At 40.5% G+C, this 23,372-nt stretch overlaps 1 protein-coding gene across 2 annotated transcripts in view; it reads left to right on the top strand.

Moving 5' to 3' along the window:
- IQCH (IQ motif containing H) overlaps positions 1–23,372 on the top strand; it is a 219,378-nt gene that overhangs the window by 29,670 nt on the left and 166,336 nt on the right. For both annotated transcript variants that reach the window (XM_054716102.1, XM_028141857.2), the window contains exons 4-5: positions 889–1,006; positions 17,902–18,018. In XM_054716102.1, the coding sequence (XP_054572077.1) occupies positions 889–1,006; positions 17,902–18,018 (235 nt within the window). The remainder of the gene's footprint in view (positions 1–888; positions 1,007–17,901; positions 18,019–23,372) is intronic.

The raw sequence follows: 23,372 nt of genomic DNA, 5'->3' as shown, positions 1-23,372 counted from the left end.
AGCTTCAGCAGCAGGCTTCCACTCTTGGTCTTTCTCCACCTCTCTCTAGTGTGCGGGGCAGCAGCAGTTCTCCCTATGATCTAAATTCTCTGATGGATCCAAGAGGAGCTGTTTTTTGATTTGTTCACCTTTTCTTCTTCTTGTAACGTTGGGAGTGATAACATCCAAGCTCTCTACATGTTGGGGTGAAACCAAAAGCTCATAAATTTCTTTCTAATGATAATTTGGCACAAGTGGATATCACAGTAGAATCAAGAGATTGAGATTTATTGATCTCAATTATGTTGACCATTTTAAAGAACTGCTTTTAAATTAAAAATGTTAAGACATACCTATACTCATTCTTACAACTTTATTTTGTTTTACATTGGTCTTTCATGGAACTGCCCACTGCTTAATAAGGAGCATCTGTAATTATCTTTGATTCTTAAGTCTTTGTAATTACATAAAATGGTAGAGGTTTAAAGAATGTAAGTATGAACTGCTTTGAGGGACCAGCATTTTGGATATATTTAACATTGGCTACCCTGTGATTTGATTTTATTAAACAAAGTACAGCATATTGTGTTTTTCTTTACCAAGAAATGTTTTATAGTTCAGTAATTATGTCACTTGTGCACCATTAAACTCAGCTAGACATAGAGATTTCTATTCATGCTATAATGGTCTTTATCAGACTTGGAAGTTCATATGCTTAATAAACAACTGCAGTTTTATACCTATAAAAATGCTAAAAATTGGTCTAATTTATTATAATTACCCATAGAATATTTTCCGTAAAATCTAATTGATATTCTGTTCTCAAAACTATGATTCATTGTTTTTAAACTATTATTTGTGAAGCTTTTAAGATAGCAAATTTGATTTGAAATTATTATTTTTCCTTAGGTTGCTTCCAACTGTAATTGATCAGAAATTATTTATTTTCCCTTTGGAATCCGAGGGTAAACTTTGGCCACCCCAAAGACAGTACAGTGTATTTCCACATGTCTTTCCAAGAACAAAGGTAGGAATAGAGAAATCTATAGAAACAGAGTAAATTAGTGGTTTGCTAGAGGCTGGGAGGAGGAGGCTGGGGGAGTGACTCTAATGAGTACCAAGTTTCTTTGAGGATGATAAAAATGTTCTGGAATTAGATAGTGGTGACAGTTGCACAACTATGAATGTACTAAACACCATCGAGTTGTACTCTTTAAAAAGGAGAATTTAAAGTATATGATTTATCTTATATACTAAAGAGGTAATATGCAAATTAACCCTCATGCCCTCACAAGATGGCTGCTAAGACCAGGCCGGCAGGGGGGTTAGTGAGGGATGACCAAACGACTGAACAAGCAGGCTGCGTGGGGCAACCAGGTTGGCAGGGGGGCCGTGAGGGGTGACCAGGTTAGCCGGGGGGGCAGTTGGGGGCGACCAGGCCAGCAGGGGGGTGCAGTTGGGGGCAACCAAGCTGACAGGAGGGGGCAGTTAGGGGTGACCAGGCCAGCAGGGAGGGTGCAGTTGGGGGCAACCTGCCCAGCAGTGGGGGGCAGTTAGGGGTGACCAGGCAGGCAGGCAGGTGAGCGATTAGGAGCCAGTGGTCCAGGATTGTGAGAGGGATGTCCGAGGGGTCCTGGATTGGAGAGGGTGCAGGCTGGGCTGAGGGGACCCCCCCCCCATGCACGAATTTTGTGCACCAGGCCTCTAGTATCTCAATAAAGCGGTTAGAAAAAAAGTTAAGAGTAAAGTTAGGAAATTTGATTTGTGTCTAAATGAAAAAACATGTCATTGTTTTTTCAGATATATTCATGGCATGGTCAGTTTCTCTGACAAGTTCTTTCTTCAGAAAGCAAAATAAATCAGAACAGAATGCCTTCAAATTTTTAAACAGAGTCCTAGAAAGAAAGTTTCCAGGTGGCAAGAATAAAGCTCAAGAGGTGTCTGACTTTGCCTCCTTGGGTGGTCTTTTAAATTTTCTCTTGTTTCTTTCCTAACTCACCAAGCTAATAATAGCTCCCTTCTCTTCAGTACCAGGTACTGTTGTCAGTGCTTTGGGAATACTAACTTGTTTAACCTTCAGAATGATCCTAGGAGGAGTTATTATTACCTTCATTTTATTTATGAAGAAACCAAGGTACAGAATGTTAAAGAAATTGCACCCTCTTGCAATCCGGGACCCCTCGGGGGATGTCAGAGAGCTGGTTTCAGCCCGATCCACGCAGGCCAGGCTAAGGGACCCCACCAGTGCACAAATCCATGCACCAGGCCTCTAGTATGCATTTAAGATCTTTGGTTAATCTCTTCCTGCCCTCCCCACTTCCTTCTGAGATTCATCAGTCTGTTCCATGTTTCCATGCCTGTGCATTGAGCATCTGCCCCCTGGTGGTCATTGTGTGTCAGGCCTACCGGCCGGTCGGCTGGTCAGCCGGTTGCTTAGGCTTTTATATATATAGATAGATAATTTATATACCATAAAATTCACCCTTTTAAAAAGTGTTTGATTCAGTCGTTTTTAGTATATACACAGAGTTGCACAGTCAACACATGGTATCCTTTTTATAATTGTTTATATTAACCTGTATTTTTCTTTCATCACACTTACCACAATTTGTAATTAGATATTAAGTTGTATGGATTTTTAAAAGGTCTGTCTTTCCACTAGATTATAAGGAGGGCAGGATCCATGTCAGTTTGTTCATTGCTCTATAATTCTAGGGAACTCTCAATAAATGTTTGTTGAATAAATAAATGAAACCACCCCAGTAGGTTCTAAGGATGTACTCATCGCCATAACATATTAGTCCAGGCTACACTCCCAAAGCAGCCTGCTCCCACCTTTGTCATTGTACTGGGTTTGTCCAGCCACTCCCTGTGGTGTATGTACACTGTGCCAAGGACTGTTAGAGCCACACGGGGATGAACAGCTTGGATTAGATCCCTACTTTCATAGACCTTACTCTAGTTGGGGGAGGGGAGATAGCTCATTGACAAGAAAATACCAGGTAATAATAAAGGCTTTGATGAAAAGAAGAGAGAATGCTGTGATAAATGGAGCTTAAACTTCTTTACTATTAAGTATCTGCTTCAGTTAAATTTGTATTTTTTTTGCCAAGAATCTCAGGAGGACCACAGTTGGTCCACAAGTGGAAGATTTGAGATCTCTGGTTTACAAAGACAATGAAATCAAATATCTGAAATTAGGACTGTTGTTGAATGTATAATCGCTTGATTATTCCAGGGGGAAAAAATACCATGGCCAGAAATTTACTTTCCTGAAAGAGTTCTGAATCCTGACAAATGATTGTAAAGATAAGGAATCTAATGTGCTGTGTATAACCCCGGATTCTTTGAAATGCTGTGAGCATGGGTGAGCTTCATTTAGAAAGGGGCAGGGACCGGTTTCCCATCCCGATTTTTACCTCCAGCGCCTGGATCCCTAGTGTTGTTTTATTTCTAATATCCGTGACATCTGCTTAAAAATGCATAACCGCTGACACGAAGGATAGTCCTAATTTTGCATTGTAAAGTCAATGACAGACAGTGCTGTTTTGCCAGCTGCTCCAGCAGGCTGACTGCACCAACTCAAAAGCTTGAAGTATTAAGCAGTTGTGAAATCCAACTGGGATATTACTACCTTTAATTGCCCACAGCCAACCTTTCAAACTAGGTAAACCCCAGTTGCTTCTTTAAGCTCTGGTTCTCCAAAGTTGATAGTTGTTTTTGGAATTCCATTTTACACCAAAACACTAAAAGGAAAAACAATTAGGAATTGCTCAATTGTGATAAAGCATTATCATTAAGAATTGTTTATTAATTTTATTTTACATTTGAAAAAGCCATATTCGGATGGCTTTTCGTTACAGTATAATTTAGCTCCCTATCAACACCAGCCTAAACCCTCTATGGGCACCTTGGGCACATGTACTCCTAACAGTCAAGGAAAGGGTTTGAAATAAAAACAAAAGATAAGGAAGAAAGAGGGAGGGAAGGAGAAAGGCTTATAGGCCAGAAAGTATTGGATTTCCTTGTTGTGTCTGGCAAGTTAAGTCTGAAGGCAATTTGAAAATAGAAATTTCTAAACGGTTTAGATCAGAGGACCAGCTTAGAAGCACGATATACTTGGTATGTATGTGGAGCAGGGAAATAAAGCCATCTCACTGCTTGAGTTATTCTCTATATTAATTCCATAAAATGGGTGCTTTATCAATGAAACACACAAAAAATGTGTGATTGAATATGATGCAGCCATGTGCAACACCTGTGTCTTAGAGGGGAAGAATCTTTAATTTTGTGAATTGGGATCTAATTGAGAAAGTGATTCTCAAAATCTGATCAAAACGAAAGTTTTGAGGATTTCTGACATGATCCACATGGTGAGAGATCAAAGAAGGCAAAAGTCAGGGCCAGTGAGGGTTGCTTCAGAGATTTTCCCTGTGAGTTCAGAGATTTTCCCTGTGAGTTCATGTCCCTCAGCATCAGGGTGGATAATTTTGCTGATGAGCAGGGAGTTGGATTTTACAGAATGGAGTGGGGAGAAAGGAAGGTGTGCAATGAGCCGGCCACTGTGAGCTCTGTCTTCTCATTAGACTGGAAGCTCCATATCCCTCCCCCATTTTTTATGGCTTTAAAAAAATCTTTTTATTATGAAAATATTCCAACAAACCAAGAATAGTGTATTAATAACCATTTCTCCTTCACCTAGATTTAACAATTGTTAACCTATTTTTTATTGAAGTGTTGTAAAATATAGACCTAATGACATTTCACCCCTAATGCTTAAACATGCATCTTAAAAATAAGCATATTCCTGCTTACCCACAATACCATTATCACATCTAAAATATATAAGAAATACCTAGGTCATATTCAGATTTCCTCACTTATCTCCCAAATGGCTTCTACTGCTCTTTTATGCAAACCCAGATCTTCTAAGATTTTCCTTGCGTTTCATTATTTTATTTCTTAAGTCTCTATTAATCTAAAGCAGAGAGACTGTGTGTTGTTCACTGCTATACTCAGTGCCTGAACAGTGTCCAGCCCGGAATAGGATCGCAATAAATGACAACATAATGGTTAAAAGTATGGATTCACGTCCTATACCTTGGCAAGTCACCTAGCCTCTCTGTGCCTCAGTGTCTTGCCCATAAAATAAGCGTAATAATAGTACATATATATCTACCCCATAGGGTTGTGTAAGGATAAACAAATTAACATATGTAAATGCTTATCACAGTGCCCCACACATGGTAAGTGCTATATAAGTGATAATTATTCTTATTATTTGTTGATGGATACTGGTTAACCTCTATTAGGTACCTACTATGTGCCAGGCACTATTTTAGGCAGGGGTCCTCAAACTTTTTAAACAGGGGGCCAGTTCACTGTCCCTCAGACGGTTGGAGGGCCGGACTATAGTTTAAAAAAAAACTATGAACAAATTCCTATGCACACTGCACATATCTTACTTTAAAGTAAAAAAAAAACAAAAACGGCAAAAACACCCGCATGTGGCCCGCGGGCCGTAGTTTGAGGACACCTGATTTTAGCATCAGCCAAACTCCTCTGCCCTCATGCAGCTTACATTCTAGGTGGTGTGGGGTAGGCATTACGAAAACAACCAAAAAAGGACTTGAAAAGTAAATATGTAGTCGTTGGTTGGTGAGAGAAAAGCTGGGGCGGGAAGGGGTGTTGGGATGGTCTCACTGGTAAGAGGATCCTTAAACAGAAATTTGAGACATGAGGGGGCCAGCCATTGGCTATGTGGAGGAAGAGCATTCCAGGCAGAAGAGACAGAAGAGGCAAAGACCTGGATTAGGCGTGAGAACAGCAGGGAAGCTGAAGAGGGATGGGCAAGGGGGAGAGAAGTAGGAACAGTGGCAGGGGACCAGATCTTATGGACCACCGTGAGGACTGTGGGTATTTCCTGGAGTGAGATGGGAAGCCGTTGGAGGACCAGAGGGCCAACATGGTCTGATTTGCAATTTTAAAGGGTCATTCTGGGTGTCGGGGTGAGAACATGATGATGTTACAAGGCAAGGACAGAAGCAGGGAGACCATATCACACCCTAAACAACATTTTGAGGGAAGGAATTATTGGAATCCTCATTTTAAAGATGAGGAAACAGGTCTATGGATGATAGTAATTTAAAGCTAAGGAATAGGAGTACTGGGATTCAAATTCAGGTCTCTCTGGCCTCAAAGTCCTGGCTTTTCCTCACCACTGAAAAAAATTACAGAAACTCGAGCTGTTTTCCTGTGTTTGCCACAAAGAAATTTACAATTGAAGAAAAGCAAAATAGATTCCTCATTTTGTCCACAAATGACTCTAACTATCCCCAGAATTATCCTCAGATCTGTCCCTCTAAACTTGCCCAACAAAACTCAGTGCAATGCATCTGATTAAGGTGACCCTTTTCTCTCTGGGGTCACACCAATGTGGCATTTACGAAGCTACATTAGAATTACAGAAAATACATTGTGATACTCTATCATATGTAATATTGTTTTACTGTAATTGGTTCCCATTCAGTTGGTTTACGTATATACTTTAAAGAGGTTTATACTTTACAGTGTACATAAGTTATAGCTAATGGAACAGATGATTAAGTGTGGTATTTGGGGTTGTTTCTTTAAAAAATGGGCATCAAAAATAGGCCTTAGGATAATATCTTCTAATAACATTGGTTCTATGATGAGATTCAATTAGCTGCATATTATTGAGTCATAGTGCCTTTTCCATGAACATATACTACTTGCTACAATGGCAAAGATTACCTGAATTTTGTTATATGGTATTCCATGCTCCAGTAATATTTCAAAGGTGGCATCCCAAATTTCTCCTGCCCTTCTTGCTGACCTACTAGGAGATGCTAACTTCTGGACATGCAGGAGAGCCATCATTCCCTGGCCACCAACTCATGAGATTAGTTGTAGCAAACAGAGTTCATGGAGTTAGTCATTGGCCCATGTGCCATCAAAATTGGACAGAGTGCCCCCTTTAGCACAGTGCTGCTATAAAGCTGATGATTATGTCATTGTGCTATATTGTAAGAATTAGCACAAGCATAGTAAAACTAAAAAATGTCTTTCATCACTGGTGTGCTATTTCATTTTCCCAAAGATTTTAATTTTAATGCTACTATGTGCTGGAGATGCAAATCTCAGTGCTGTAGAAACTCACAGTCTGCAGATAGGCATTCTCCAGACTGTATGGTAAGTGCTATAATAACAGTTTTTTGGGGGAAAGTGCTTTGGAATGGCTGGGAGGGTGGTGGCAGGAATGCCCGATGCCTGAACTTTGTTTAAGAGATGATTTAAGACCATCCTCTCTTAAATTTGTTTCAACCACAGCAGTCTCTGACTCCCATGCCCTAGTCTGCCAGCTCACATAGTATGTTCTTCCAACAATTCTTCAATGCTGTAAGAACCTCCAATCCATTGCCCTGTCATTCATTTACTACGTATCACTTTCATTTTATCATCCCTTTCCTCCTTAGCTGGATTAGATTACAAGATTGTGGCAGAAATTGTTAGCTCCCGGAAATGAGGCTATGTAAATGAGGCTGTGTCAGCTGGAACTCCAGCAGCCATCTGAGGCCAGGAGAAGGAGGCCCATACATTAGGGACAGCAGAGTACTAAGCTGGAAGGAGCCTGGTTTTTAGCAACTTCCAAACCAATGCTGAACAGCCTCTCTCTGGATTTCGTACACATGAGAGGAATAAACTTCATCTGATTTAAGCAATATTCTTCCAGTTTTCAGTCACATGCAGAGAAACTTAGTCCTAAACCTTCCCATTAACAAATTTATTCATTTTTCTATGACTGTAGACGTATGATGCCTTCTCCCTTGCCAAAATGGAAGTAGTATCCCTTCCCGTGTTAAGGTCAGCCTCGTATTAAGGCCTTAGCTTATGTAGTTATCCCCTCTCATTTATCATCTATTTCCCACTCTTCACTCATTCTCACATCTTTGCATAACTAGCTCGGTTTTTCACACAGGTCTCAGAATAATTATCATCTCCTCAAAAGGCTTCCCTTGACCACCATATCTAAGGTATTCTCTAAGCCATTGTCCTAGTGCATTTTATTTAGAGCACTTAAGGCAATCTGGAATGTAGGAAAGGGCCAGATCATGCCACCATAAGGGAAACTATTAGAGGATTTTAAAGAGGTGAGAGGCAATATATCAATTAGTGATCAGAGGTTCAGTCACTCTGGCGGTCATGCAGAGGTTGGACCCAATTTAGGAGCCATTACAGAGGTCTACATAATAATGAGGGCATGGACCAAAGCAGTGCCTGTGGGGATTAGAGAGAGTAAGGGATCTGACAGACAGAAGTTGAATCAAGATTGGGTTCACTAACATTTCTTTATAATGTGGCAGAGTGTTGTGATAGAAAGAGGCTTTGGAGTCAGAGACATAAATTGAATCCTGACTCCCTGTTTCAGTTGTGCAACCTTGAGAAGTCCCTTAACCAGTTACCCTCATTGGTAGTGATAATACCTACTCCCTCTTGTCATTTTAAGGACTAAAATAAATCACGTGGATTATGACAATGCTCACCTATTATGGTACCTGGCACAAAATGGAAGCTGAATAAATGTTAGCTCTGTCCCCAATCTTTCTCTTATTCTCCAATTCAACTCCTATAGGAATCAGAACATAGGATGGGCACATCTGAAGAGCAGTAGTTAAGTCTCAAGGTTTTGTCAATCTAGGCAGTTGGGCAGCCGCTGGACTATTTAACAGCAGCTTGGAGTTAAGTGATGCCATGATTGTTGATCCTCCTAGCCCAGCAGGGAGGTGGAAGGGGATATCATAGAGCATAAAATGTTAGAGTACAAATGATAATAAAATAATGAATAATTGCATTTGAATTATACTTTAATTTCAAATGTACTGTTTAAGAAAATTTACTTTTGAATGGACCAAAAAAGTATAATGAAATACATGTAACCATTACCAGCTTTAGTGCTTACCATAATTTTACCATTCTTTTTTTTTTTAACCACTCTTATTTAATCTATTCCCTCTATTCTTTTCTTTTAAATAAATCTTTGTTGTTCAGATTATTACAGTTGTTCCTCTTTTTCCCCTCCATAGCTCCCCTCCACCCGGTTCCCACCCCCTGCACTTACCCCCCACCACTGTCCTCATCCATAGATGTACGATTTTTGTCCAGTCTCTTCCCGCATCCCCACATCTCTTTCCCCCAAAAAAATTGTCAGTCCACTCCCTCTCTATGCCCCTGGTTCTATTATATTCACCAGTTTATTCTGTTCATCATATTTTTTATTCACTTGATTTTTAGATTCCCTTGTTGATAGATATGTATTTGTTGTCACTTTGTTGTTCATAATTTTTATCTTTACCTTTTGCTTCTTCTTCCTCTTCTTAAAGAATATCCTTCAGCATTTCATATAATACTGGTTTGGCAGTGATGAACTCCTTTAGCTTTTTCTTATCTGTGAAGCTTTTTACTTGACCTTCAATTCTAAATGATAGCTTTGCTGGGTATAGTAATCTTGGTTGTAGGTTCTTGCTACTCATCACTTTAACTATTTCTTGCCACTCCCTTCTGGCCTGCATAGTTTCTGTTGAGAAATCAGCTAACAGTCATATGGGTACTCCCTTGTTGGTAACTAACTGTTTTTCTCTTGCTGCTTTTAAGATTCTCTCTTTGTCTTTTGCTCTTGGCATTTTAATTATGATGTGTGTTGGTCTGGTCCTCTTTGGATTCCTTTTGTTCAGGGTTCTCTGCGCTTCCTGGACTTGTAAGTCTATTTCTTTCACCAGGTGGGGGAAGTTTTTGGTCATTATTTCTTCAAATAGGTTTTCAATATCTTGCTCTCTCTCTTCTTCTGGCACCTCTATAATTTGGATGTTGGTTTGCTTGAAGTTATCCCAGAAGCTCCTTGCACTATCTTCATATTTTTGGATTCTTTTTTCTTTTCTGGTTGGGTGTTTTTTTGCTTCTTCATATTTTAAATCTTTGACTTGATTCTTGGGATCCTCTAGTCTGCTGTTGGATCTCTGTATATTATTCTTTATTTCAGTCAGTGTATGCTTAATTTCAAATGGGTCCTTTTTCATATCCTTGAGGGTTTCACTACATTTCTTGGAGGTTTCTAGAAGATTCTTGAAAAACCTTATAACCATGGTTTTGAACTCTATATCCAGTAGTTTGCTTTCTTTCATTTCTTTCATTTGTGACCTATTTCTTTGTCTCCACATTTTGGCTGCTTCCCTGTGTTGATAGAGTGGCTTTGTGTGCTAGGTGTCCTATAGGGCCCAGTGGCTTAGCTTCCCTAATTACCTGAGGTGGACACTCTTGGTACACCCCTTTGTGGGCTGTGTGCACAGTCTTGTAGTTAAGCCTTGGTTGCTGTTGGTATCACTGGGAGGAATGGACCACCAGGCCAATTGGCTGCGAGGACCAGTTGTGTCTACGATGGGAGAACTTCTGTGCTGGAGACACCCTTATGGGGCAGGACTTGCTTTCGTGGGGCTTGGTGCTCACTGAGTCTGCCCCCTGAGTGTGTCTCTTATGGATGTGAAGAGTTGGGATCTGGATGGTCTCACTCTGACCACTGGGTACACTGGCTCTTGGATTTCCAAGGAGGAGCAAAGTCAGCCACTGCTTGAGGCCACCCAGTAAGAGCTACAGAGAGATCTGCAGATTCCTCCTCTTCATTTGGGGTTTGGAGGTGCCCAGGTGAGGCACAGCTATGAAGCAATGCAAGCTGCTGTGGAGCCTTGGGTATTCTTTTGGAAGCTCTGGGGCTCTCTGACCCAGCTGCAGTTGTGTGATTGCAAAGGGCCAGGCCATTCATATGCAAAAGCCTCTGCACACAGCTTGGGTGGGGTTGTAAATTGGGTGGGGCGGGGTCTCAGGGAATCACCAGGGTGGAGCAAACAGCAATCGCTGCCCGTCAGCCCTGCCCCAAGAGGCCCCCAGGTCTCTGTGTCCCGCGGCACCGTGCAGGAGCAATGATTGCTGCAAGTACCTCTAAGAGAAAGCCGCCCTCACATTCCGGCCTGCTGCCAGACAGTCCAGTTTCTCTCCATATGAGTCTGGGTCCCCAGAGTCTCGCCCGGAACTGGAGTTCAGAGCAGTCGGGAGCTTGTATCTCCCTCCCGATTGAAAAAGACAACAGTGTACCCAGTTGCCAGCCCATTTCCGCGTGCCTCCATACCTCCACACTTCCACACCTCTCCACCTCCTACCGGACTCAATGTGCTTTTCTCTTTCCTTCTAGTTGTAGAATTTCCACTCAGCCAGCCTTCCCGTGGTTCTGGATGATATTCATTTTGTCTTTTAGTTGTAGTTTTAATGTGGTTGTGCGCGGCAGCAAGTTCAGGTGTTTTTCTATGCCGCCATCTTGGTTGTCCTATTCCCTCTATTCTTTCTGTTGAAGTCTTTTAAAGCAAATCCCAGGCATCATATCATTTTACCCTTACATACTTTAGATAAAGACTTAAAAATATTATCACACCTAATAAATTAAACAATGCATTAATATGGTATAATTTCCAGCCCACATTCAATTTTCCCTGTTTGTCTTCCTACTGTTGTTGGAATCAGGATGTAAACAAGGTCCACACATTGCAGTTGTATCTCATTTTATCTATAACAGTTTTCCTCATTTAAAAAAGTGTCAGTGTCATTTATTGGTTGAAGAAACCAGGGAGTTGTCATATAGGTTTTTCCCACAGTCTCAATTTGGTTGATTGTAGTCTTGTGGTGTCATTTTACATGTTTCTCTGTCCCTAGTAATTCTTATCAACTAGTTTTATCTAGAAGCTTGATCAAATTCAGGAAACATCCTTTTGGCAGGATACCTACTAGGTGGTGATATGTCCTTCCATTTAGAGCATTTCTAGAGGCAAATTCTTTTTTCTCTTTTCATGATGCTGAGATAGATCAGTGAGTCCAGGTATCACCAGCTCCACTGCCCTTTATAACAGGGGTGGGGAACCTTTTTTCTGCCCAGGGCCATTTGGATATTTATAACATCATTTGAGGGCCATACAAAATCACCAACTTAAAAATTAGCCTGCTGTATTTGGTCAAACATTTAATTCATACCTAATGCCTTGGCAGGGCCAGACCAAATGATTTCAAGGGCCTTATATGGCCCACAGGCTGGACGTTCCCCCACCCTTGCTTTATAAAGGTTCTCTTCCACATTTCGCTTTAATGGTATGAGCAACCATTGACATTTACCTAAATACATTATTTCATTAGGGATTGCAAAGGGGTGATTTTACTATTATATCTTTCCTTCTGCATTTATTAGTTTCTATGAAGAACTTTTCGTTATAACTCTTTGGTGAATCTTAAATATAGATTTTTCAGGAATGCTGGAGGCTAAGTCCAGCAGGTCATAATAAATTCGAAAAGTCCTCAAAAGGCTGATGGGCTTTGATATTCAGCCCTGCTGCTGGCCAAACAGCTGAGGGCAATTCCCCTAACCTGATAATCCTGTATTGTTTACCAAACCTTACCTTTGATATGTGTTTCTGCTTTGCTAAAGGGAAAAATGTGTAAATAAAAAGCCGTGGGTCTGGACATTCAGGGAGCCCATTCCACTAGAGAAGGGTATCTATCTGGCTCCCCCAGTGCCTTCCAAATTTATATTTCTTGTTTAGTCTCTATCCATTTATGTGTCAGCCCCTTCTCCAGATTCCTGAACCCTTGATGCGAAAAGACTGCGGCACAGGAAAAGCAGGATAGATGTTTGATTCTTTTATTTATCAAGGTTAAGATTAACTTTTAATTTTATTAAATTTCCAGGGGAGATGGGGAAATTGTATTAAGAACTTGTGGATTTTTATATATTTGAAGTGTTTAGATCTATTGCAGTTATTTTTTGATGAGTAGAAACCCCTTGCAGGTTGACTCCTGAGTAGTACTTTATAATTTGCAAGATACCTAACATACATTAGTCATTTAAACCTCACAGACAGCTCTGTGAAGGCAGGTATTATTACCCAGTTTTACAAATAAATCTAGAACATATGGCTTGAACCAGACTTGGTGTCCTTTGTACTTCCATTAAAAATAATAATGGTTGAAAGAAGCAGAATGTTAAAGGAAGCTGGATTCTTTTTCTCTTTTTTTTATGATTTTGAGATTAAACAGCAAATGTCTTTAACCAGCGGGACTATGATATTAAGCAATATACACTTTAGAAGGCATTACTTGTAGCAAACACTGGTGAGAATAATGTTATGCTGATAATACTGTAACTTAGTAAATAGCCTGTCTCAACTTTGTTTGTGAAGCATTTCAATTTTGATTACTCTGTGTGGGATCTCCTGCTCAGATGTATGTCATTTTATGGTCTGCCCATGTCTGGGGAGCTGGCATTACATGCTGCCTAGTGTTTTTAATTCAGAACTTCTCCTAAAAGAAACCTTAGCCTCTTATGCTCAAACCCTAGTTATAATAGCATAAGCTATTTCTTTCTTATATAGCTTTGTGGGCATAGTAATAAAATAAAAAACACAAAATCACTGATGAGATGAAAATTGAGCTCCCTGCTTCTGTGCAGCCATGTAGGTAAAACAGTAATTGGCTCTGATAATAACTTTTGTTCTTACAAACCAAAGTCTAAATGAGAGTCACATTTGATATATCTGCTTGTAATTACTATCAAAGGGGAGAATAAAGTATGGATTATTTAGTGACTCAAGATAGGTGAAGTAAATTGGTGTCTTTTCTTGACCAATTTAAGAAAAATATCTGAAATTATTTCTGATACTTATTTTATTGTTGGTAAAAAACGATCACCTTCCAGAGCATGCTTTCCTGCTTAATGGATTGATTAATTTTGTGTTTAAATCTATAATTGTTTTTTCTAGGAAAATCTGGGTCTGATAAGGCAGCTTATGCTGATAAGTATTTTGCAACACATCTCTATAGATGTAACTTATAAAATTGTAAGACAAATTCAGATTATGAACGAATGTGGTAGTAATCTTCAGTGAAACCATTTGATACGTTAATTTTATTTAAATGTAGGCTCATTTGTATGTTTGTGAAGGAAAATTAAATCATGTGGGCTGCATATTATTTTGGTATACACATGCTTTGGTGCCAAAATAGTAAATATTAGAATGTTAATCATTTAAAGGACATTTCCCATGGCTTTAGAAGCCAACTAATAAAGAATTGATATTGCAACCTATTATTTTTGTTGGGTTTCTGCTTATATTTTGATTTCTTATCAGAACTATCTGTGCCAGGGCCACAGAAATGTAAAATTGGGCAGAAAACAACTGATTTTAATGCCAGTTTTAATAATAATTTGATATTTGATCATTTCTTTCTTACATCAGTCCCATAGCCACAGAAAGTTGAAGGACCATAATAAAACTAAGAAAATTACAATGGCCCACTAGTCAATGATTCCAGGATTAAAAAGTTCTAGCAAAGCTTAGTCCTGACAGATGAAGCTATTCCCATCAGTTATATCCAGAATACACATTTTAAAAACACCCTAATTGTAGAAACCACATCCAAAACAATTTAACACATATTGGTAATGTCCTGATCCTTTAGGACATTACCAATTTCATTTTAGAATGAAAATTATTCTGAAAGTTTAATTAAGAAGAAACAAATTATGTTCAGGTATTAATTTAAACGAAAGAGACAGCCAGCTTCCATGCAGACACCCGGAATAGTGCCGTGAGTGTGGGTTAGCCACAGAAGGAAACCCCCTTACAGCTGTTAGGCACAAGATTACTTTTGTGACCACATGTACTTCAAGGAGAAGGGAATAGATAGGTGTGGTTTGCAACCTGCGTCCCTGCATGGGTTAAATAAAGTGGGCAGTTAAGTACAGTTATTTGGCTTAAGAACTGCTATTAGAAAAATAAAAGGAAGGTTTGGCGCCTGTATTAAGAAGTAATTAGACAGCATACATTCTGTAGATATTTTTGCAGTCTTCCCCTTCACTTCGACCTTAGACATAGCCCATTGAACTAATCTGGTTCCTACAACCATTTTAGTAATTGCGTCATATCCCTCAGAACAAAGACACTCAATTGATAGAAAATCAGGTGTTTTAATCCCTTACAATGCCTCCTTTTAAACGTTATAGACCACATATTTACAATTCATATGGAATGTCCAGAATGGGACACATCGAAGAGGCAGAAAATAGATTGGTAGTTGCCAGGGGCTGGGATAGGGAGGTGCTGGGGAGTGATTGATAATGGGTTTGAGGTTTCTTTTTTCGGTGATGAAAATGTTACGGAATTAAAGAGGGGTTTTGGTTGCCATGACTGGCTGTCACAAGTTGTTTGGAGGGTCATCCTATACACCAAAAGGTGGCAAGTTTGATTCCCGGTCAGGGCACATGACCCCAGTTGTGGGCTCAATTCCCGGTTGGAGTGCATATAGGAGGCAACTGATGATGTTTCTCTCTCACATTGTTGTTTCTCTCTTTCTCTCTCCCCCTTCCACACTCTCTAAAATCAACAAGCATATTCTCAGATGAGGATAAAAAATAATCTCTATATATAAAAGGCTAATATGCTAAGTGTCTGTCCCACTGGTAGCTATGACACACACTGACCACCAGGGGGCAGACACTCAATGCAGGAGCTGCCCAGCTGCAGTGACTTGGCAGCAGCGGTTCTCGGGTGACACACCCCGAAACCAGAGAGGAGGGAGCCTGATTCCTCATGGGGCTGTGTGATTCCACCTTTGGCCATGGGTTATGTTGTTGCTGGGGCACTATTGGCCCCAAATCTGGTTTACTGGACACTTGCATTTGTGTTCCACACCCTGTACAACAACAACTTTGCAGAGTGCCCTCTCGCACTCCGGGACCCCATGGGGGATGTCGGAGAGCCAGTTTCAGCCCGATCCCCACAGGCCAGGCCAAGGGACCCCACCTGCCAGAGGAACCCCGCTCACTCTGCAGACGCCCTTCTAGCCACGGCACCACCCCAGGTGCAGCTGGCCAGGCAGGGACCATGGGAGGTTGGCTCTAGGGCGTGTCTGGCCCATCTTGCCCAGTACCACCCCGCTGGCCACCTTCTAATTAATTTCCTTTCAATGTGCACAAATCCGTGCACCGGGCCACTAGTCCTATCTAATAAAAGAATAATATACAAATTGACCATCACTCCAACACACAATATAGCTGTCCCCATGTGGTCAAAGATGACTGCCCCCATGTGGACACAAGATGGCCACCACAAGATGGCCAGCAGGGGAGGGCAGTTGGGAGGGACCAGGTCTGTAAGGGAGGGCAGTTGGGGGCGATCTGGCCAGCAGGGGAGGGCAGTTGGGAGGGACCAGGCATGCAAGGAAGGGCAGTTGGGGGTGATCAAGCCTGCAGAGGAGGGCAGTTAGGGGTGACCAGGCTGGCAGAGGAGGGAAGTTGGGGGCAACCGGGCCTACAGAGAAGGGCAGTTGGGGGGGACCCAGGCCTGCAGGGGAGAGCAGTTGGGGCGGGACCAGGCCTGCAGGGGAGGGCTGTTAGGGGTGACCAGGCCTGCAGGGGAGGGCACTTAGGGGCAAACAGGCTGACAGGGGAGCAGTTAGGCATCAATCAGGCTGTCAGGGGAGTGGTTAGGGGGTCATCAGGCTGGCAGGCAGAAGCAGTTAGGGGCAATCAAGAAGGCAGGCAGGTGAGTGGTTGGGAGCCAGCAGTCCTGGATTGTGAGAAGGATGTCCGACTGCCTGTTTAGGTCCGATCCTACCTGGATTGGGCCTAAATGGGCAGTCGGACATCCCTCGAGGGGTCCCAGATTGGAGAGGGTGCAGGCTGGGCTGAGGGACACCCCCCCCCCCATGTACGAATTTTGTGCACCGGGCCTCTAGTAATAATAATAAAGAGGGGTGATAGATAAAGGTTATACAACTTTGTGAATATGCTAAAAGCCACTGAATTACACACTTTTAAAGGAACGTTTATAGTATATGAATTGTACCACAATAAGAAAGTCACAAGACTTCAGAAACTGTTGGTAATAACATATTTCTTAAGTGTCAACTTACCTTTTAGCATCAAGTCATAGAATGCCAAAGCAAGAGAGGGTTGTGTGTGGGGGTGGGGGGGGGGGGGGGAGAAAAGGGGAGGATTGAGGAGGGTGAATAGTTCTTCAAGAGACCATCAAGTCTGTCACATTTTGAAAATAAAGAAAGTGGCTTCCAAAGCGGGAAAGTGACTTACCCAAGGTCATATGCAGGCAGTCCAGGAGAGAGCAAAACTGGAACCCACGTCTCAGGACACCTCTCCGTGCCCCTTCCCACCACCACTGCGCTGCCTACACTGCTGGTTACTATTTAAACATCTCTGCTGTAACTCATTTGAATTATATAAAATGAGGAACATGTGCTTCAAATGATATGCTTTTTTTTTTTTCTAATGAGAGCATGCATTTTTCCTATAAATAGCAATATCTCTGTGAAGGAGTAAATAAATTTGTTGTGGTAAATGTACCAAGTCCAAACTGAGATTTACCTGTAACTGTCCCTTGAGGAAAGTGCCATATAAACAGACCAAGGGAGCCCTCTACCTGTGTGTTTGTAGTATAGATTTCATTGGCAAAAGCCTTGACCTGGAAAGCTAAAAACAAACCGAGACCAGGTATTCTAGTCCTTTGTCCCACCTTGGTTGGCGTCTACATTCTTTGTGAAAAAAATGAATGCTGTCTGAAGATGTATTTGTATGAGCAATAGGATACATAGAGGGAAATCTGCAGAAGGTTCCTTTTCTGTGAATAAATGAGAACAATTAACAGCAGAAATAAAAGACCCAAATATGTATTTTTTTCCCAGTGAAAACTACATTAAAATAATTCTTTTCAAAGAACTTTATACTCCTTTGAGGATATAAGATATTAGTAAGCATTTTTGTTTATCCGGCATGAAAGTTTCATGGTTTCTTTGTTTCAGCGAAAGATAGGGTTGAATGTAAAAATCATGCAGGATCCTGAAAACCTCCGCCACAGAGCTGCCGTCCATGAGAACTATGGAATCAGTTTGCCAAGTATTAATCAGAGAAAAGCATGTGTAAGTAATCAGTTGTTTTCATGAGCTCTTAATCTTTTTAAGAATAAAAAGGCATACATTAGTAGTGTAAGATATAATGTAGATTTTAAGTAAAGATTTTGATCCCTTTGTTCTTAGAATTTAATGGAGCGGCTTTCATTCTGTTTATAATTAGAAATGATTAAAACATGTGAACCTGTTTTGAAAAGATTCATTGGCTACTCATTCAAATTTCTCTATTTTGTTCGATGGTCCTAAATAATCTAGTACCGTAATTTTTAACAAGGAGGAGCGAATTTAACAACAAAGAGAATTAGTAGAGAAATTTTAAATATTTTATTTCTTTGATAATAGGTTTAGTTCAGAAGGAAACAACAGGATGGTATCAGCTTCAATGGTGTATACTGACGCAATACACATAATTTAAGAAAATCATTCTAAACCTGAAGCCAGCAGGGATATTTCTTCAGGTCGGCAAAATGATGAAAGGGGAAAGCAATCACATGTGGGCTGCATCAGGGCTCTCAGAGTCTGTGCCTATGTTTGCATTGGTTTTCTGGTGAGTGGGGAAGCAAGGATTGGGCTTTTTCTGTGTTGTGAGGTTTTCGTAGGAGAAAGAAGAGTAATGCTTCATTTAATTGGAAAATTGTTTTATTTGAGATTATTTTGACACTAAAAACAAGTATAGAGGTGACATCTATACATTATTAAGTACAGTTTTAACCTTTGGCTTCTCTCAGAAGCTCTTAATGTATTTGGTCAAATCAAAACTAAAAACTGATTAATTTTAGAATTTGCAATTTTGGAATTGCAAAACCACTTCTAACCATTATAACAGCATCTTAATCTTCCAAACATCCTGCATAGCCATTTTCAACTGCCTACTTCATTCATGTAACCGTGTAATATATTTTTTAGTTTCTTTATATATGCTTTATGTTAGTCTAACAGGTTTGGTTTAAGAGCACTTTATCATATCATAGAAATACTTGTATAGCCTCAGAAATAACAAGAAAGTTAGGTATTTTTATTCCTGCTGAAACTTTATTTAAAATGTCACTGTGAATAATGTGAAAGAGTTTTTATCTGCTCCCATGAGCCCAAAACCCTTGAAATAAAAATATTATTTCTGTGGCTGTGGAGACAGAAGCAGATTTCCCTTTTGTTGTTGTTGGTTTTCCCCCCTTCAATCTAAAATTAATATTGGCTTAGCTGGTGGAGCGCTGAGGCTTTGTAGCCCAAGGCAACTGCGGCATCTCAAGCAAACTTTTCCTGATGAGTATTGAGGTTTAAAAAGGCATAATTCCAGATTTAGAGAGGATTATGCTTTGCTTTAATGAATTTTAGTGAAGACATAAATAGGAATTCAAAATTATATCAAAATTTGGGGTAGAATCTTAGTCCTTTATTATGTGTTTTTTCTAATTCCAAACTAGGCTAAGAGCCTTGGCTACTGTGCCCATGTATGTTGAACGCAGAGGATATGGGGAAGCTCTTTGCCTTGTCTGACATATAGATAACGCATGCTCATTTGATGCATTAAAAATCCCCCTTTTTCATGAAACTGGAGTTTATAAAATTTACACCAGAGAGCTTTAACATGTATATACATTAGGTACATTTTACTCAAATTGACTATTAGTATTTCAATCAAAACAGTTGACCCTATATTTTTATGTTAATATATATATATATATATATGATGGTACTAACTAAAAATAGTATTTTCATTTTGGATTTATAAAACGGAAGCATAGTGCAAAAGGCCCTGTGAAAGAAATATTCAGGTGTTTGTTTTAAACAACCATGCAGAGCACTTGGGAATAAATACAGTTGTGATTTACCTCTCATAAGACTGTTTTTGAAAGCACTTACCAAACTGAAGCAATGCGTCTAGTGTTGTGATGTATAGTTAATTAGAAAAGCAGCATCAAGGCTAATCGCTTTTTAGAACTACTCCAAACACTCAAAGGGGATTATTATTTGGCTGCCGAGGGCCATGTGTTTCCTTACTTTTGAAACTTAAACAGCTTGTCAAAAGCCTGTAAATAATCTCAGGCATTTTTTTGACGGAGCAAACTTGAATATGTTGCTAATTTACATGATCAGTTCTTAGAAACTGGTATTTTCTTCATTTTGTGAAGAGGTATATCCTTCCTGATAATAAGAGGCTGGTGTAAAGATTTTAATGCATTAAAAACACATATACCCCAGACACACGCGTACAACCCCCCTTTCCCCCCCAAAAAAACTGCCTATATGAACTCTATTAGTACAATCAGTTTACAACAAAATATTAAAAGTGAAACTTACTGATGATTTTTCCAATACCTTAAATGTGCGTAATAATGATGATGATGATGGTAATCCCTCTGTCAGGTTTGTGAGAAGGGCCTTGTAGACATGGGGAGACCAGAAGAAACCTCGGAAACTGTACTGACTGACGTTTAGTTCCAGCTAGACATTCCAATGCAACACATTAAAAGATCTACAGAAAATTTGACTTTGATTTACTTTTTAAAATAAAAAGGGGTTTCTTAAAAGATTTGAAACATGTATCTGTTAACATGAATTTTAAAAGAACGATTATGAATGCATAACAAAATAGCCAAACAAAACATTGCTTTGAATTGCTGCGCAAATAACTCTGATTATAACTGTTATGACCTAGAAAAGAATCGTAAAAACATTTTTCTTTTTGGCAAGATGTGAGTTGCTGTAGAATTATACTAGTTCTTTGGTCCCACTTTCCAAATAAATAAATATATAATGCAATGTAAACTTAGAATCTTTTATTTATTCATGAGGTTGGATTTAATACTATTATGATTTCTAGATTTTATGAGTCATACGTTATGCAGTGTTTTTCCCTAACTTAGTTGGGTAGCAACCACACTTCACAAATCATAGTTCCATTCTTTACTGTTTCACGTGGGGTGTACATTGCAATCTCTCTCACTGAAAGCACATTCATTTCTGAAATGATAAAGTAATGGAAAGCAAGGCAATTGTGTTAATGTCAGATGATTAGAAGCATCAGAAGTAAGGGGCGGGGGCAAAGAGGGAGGGGGTGGGCAAGAAGGGCTATTTCAAAACATGATTGTGTTTTAAGCCCATGCATATGGCCACAATTACAGTCACAACATAATTTGGCAACGATAGCAGAATTAGATTTAAACAAATTGATGTTACACTGCAGTAATTCAGAACGAGCTTGTTGCATTTATAAACCATAACAAGAAGCAGAGCGAATTAATAAACCCTTCTTGTCACTAAAAATAAAAAAGGGAATAATTGCTGAGATGGAGTTAACTTAACAGATGACTATAGTCAGCATCCTTTCAGCCTAGATATGGGAAAGTGAAGGTCACCCCCATCTCAGATGACATAGAGGGAACATTTTGTTGGTAAACAAATTAATCTTTTGAAAGGTCGCCATTTGTTTTAAGTTTTTATCCAGTTCTTGTCATCTGGAATCAGAGATTGACTGTCATTTCACCAGGCAGGGGTGCGGTGGAAGCAGACAAAGCTGCTTCTGTACATATCAGCACTCCTTGACAAAACTCGCCGCCTGATTGGGATGCTATGGGCTGCTGGTTTACAGCTGTCTCCGGACAAGAACCGAGGCCCACCCCTGAATTCCAATAAGATGGGCCTGCATATTCCGCCTGCTGTAAGCTGGCCCTCTGCCCACAAGTAAAATGTATTGCAGTTCAAGCCAGCAATTATCTCTTTTACTTCCTTCTGTGCTGCTTCTGTTCCCTTTTTCCAAAAACAGATGTGGGTATTCGCTCAAGTTCGGCTTCTATTCTTTCTCACACCTGCCGGGGCAGGATTTTGACAGAGGCAGGGTTTAAGGGAGCCAGCAGACAGCGATCAGATGTAATCTCATTGAGAGCAGTTTAAAAAGAAAATGTTGATTTTTCAGGAAATGTGGAGTCAGCATTTTGGTCGTTCCCCCCCCCCCCCCCTCCCCCCCCCCCCTCCTTTTCCCAGGAGCATTTGGTAAATTAAATTAGTTGAACAAAAGGAAATAGCTTTCAAGACATTCCAAAATGCCATATCCTATTTATGACACAGTCACTACTCAGACTGCGGTGGCCACTGAAAGAGAGCTTTCCTTCAGGTTGCTTAGAGAGATTCTTGAAGAAAACAATGACTTGTGCTCTTGGCCCGCAGCCTCTGAAATGCACTCCCCACCTGCGGTAGCAGTGGTGCTGGCGGCAGTGGTGGTGTATGGCCTTTGCGAGTTGTTGCCTTTTAGAATTTTAATGCTGCGTTGGTGTGGAGTTCTGGGAAAGCCGAAGACAGTGACAGGACAGTTGCCACTGGCTGCTTTCAGGCTTTCTCACCCAAGCCCAGGCTCAGGGAGTGCAGAGAGGCAATCAGAGGCTATCCCCTCATTAGATAATGTTCTTAGGAAATCTGGTTGTTGTGACTTCTCTGACTTCTCGAGAATGCTGTGTGTCTTGAATTTCTGTGCTGAGATCCTGCATCCACACCCAAGCCAACCCTATGCTGAACTCCAAATATTTTTAGCTCTGGGAATAGTGATTCTGGGTCAGAATGCCTGGTGTGAATTCTTACTAGACTGGGGTCTCCCAGAAACAACCTCCATTTCCTCATGTGTAAAATGTTCATAATTAGGCTATCTCATAGGATTGTGTTGAGATTTAAATGAGATGAATCCAAGGTTCTGGCACCAAGAAGTGCCATAAATATTAGTTATGACTCTTGGCAATTTTCACATGTCATATTGTGCCATGTTTTAGACTGTCATCTAAAACTTACATTATTGCTGAAACCGGTTTGGCTCAGTGGATAGAGCGTTGGCCTGCGGACTGGAAGGTCCCGGGTTCGATTCCGTTCAAGGGCATATACCTTGGTTGCGGGCACATCCCCAGTGGGGGGTGTGCAGGAGGCAGCTGGTCGATGTTTCTCTCTCATCGACGTTTCTAGCTCTCTATCCCTCTCCCTTCCTCCCTGTAAAAATCAATAAAATATATTTTAAAAAAAATAAAAAATAAATAAAACTTACATTATTGTAGAGGTTGGGAGAGAGGAGGAGTTATATACTGAGGTGCCTTCCAGCCTAGAAGTGAAGTAACGATTTTCTGGCCCCCAGTAGCTGTGGTTGCGCAGAGCATCCTCCCACTGGGCCATCGGATGGAGCTTACCTAATGAAACCCGGTGCTCCTGAATTCCAGTACAGCCTTGCCACTAACTAGCTGTTTCTAGAAGCAAGCTACCTACCTGGTTCATTCTTCTTGTCCTCATTTATAAAATGGGTAGGCTAGATAGGAGGCAGTCTGGTGTGGTGGGAAGGATTTGGAGTCGAACAGATCAGAGTGTGGGACCTATCTGCCATTTTCCAG

Source organism: Eptesicus fuscus, chromosome 5 (assembly GCF_027574615.1).
Source record: "Eptesicus fuscus isolate TK198812 chromosome 5, DD_ASM_mEF_20220401, whole genome shotgun sequence".
In the NCBI taxonomy this organism is placed as follows: Eukaryota; Metazoa; Chordata; class Mammalia; order Chiroptera; family Vespertilionidae; genus Eptesicus; species Eptesicus fuscus.
The sequence above is the reverse complement of the archived record's forward strand: the minus strand, read 5'-3'. Positions and strand labels throughout refer to the sequence as shown.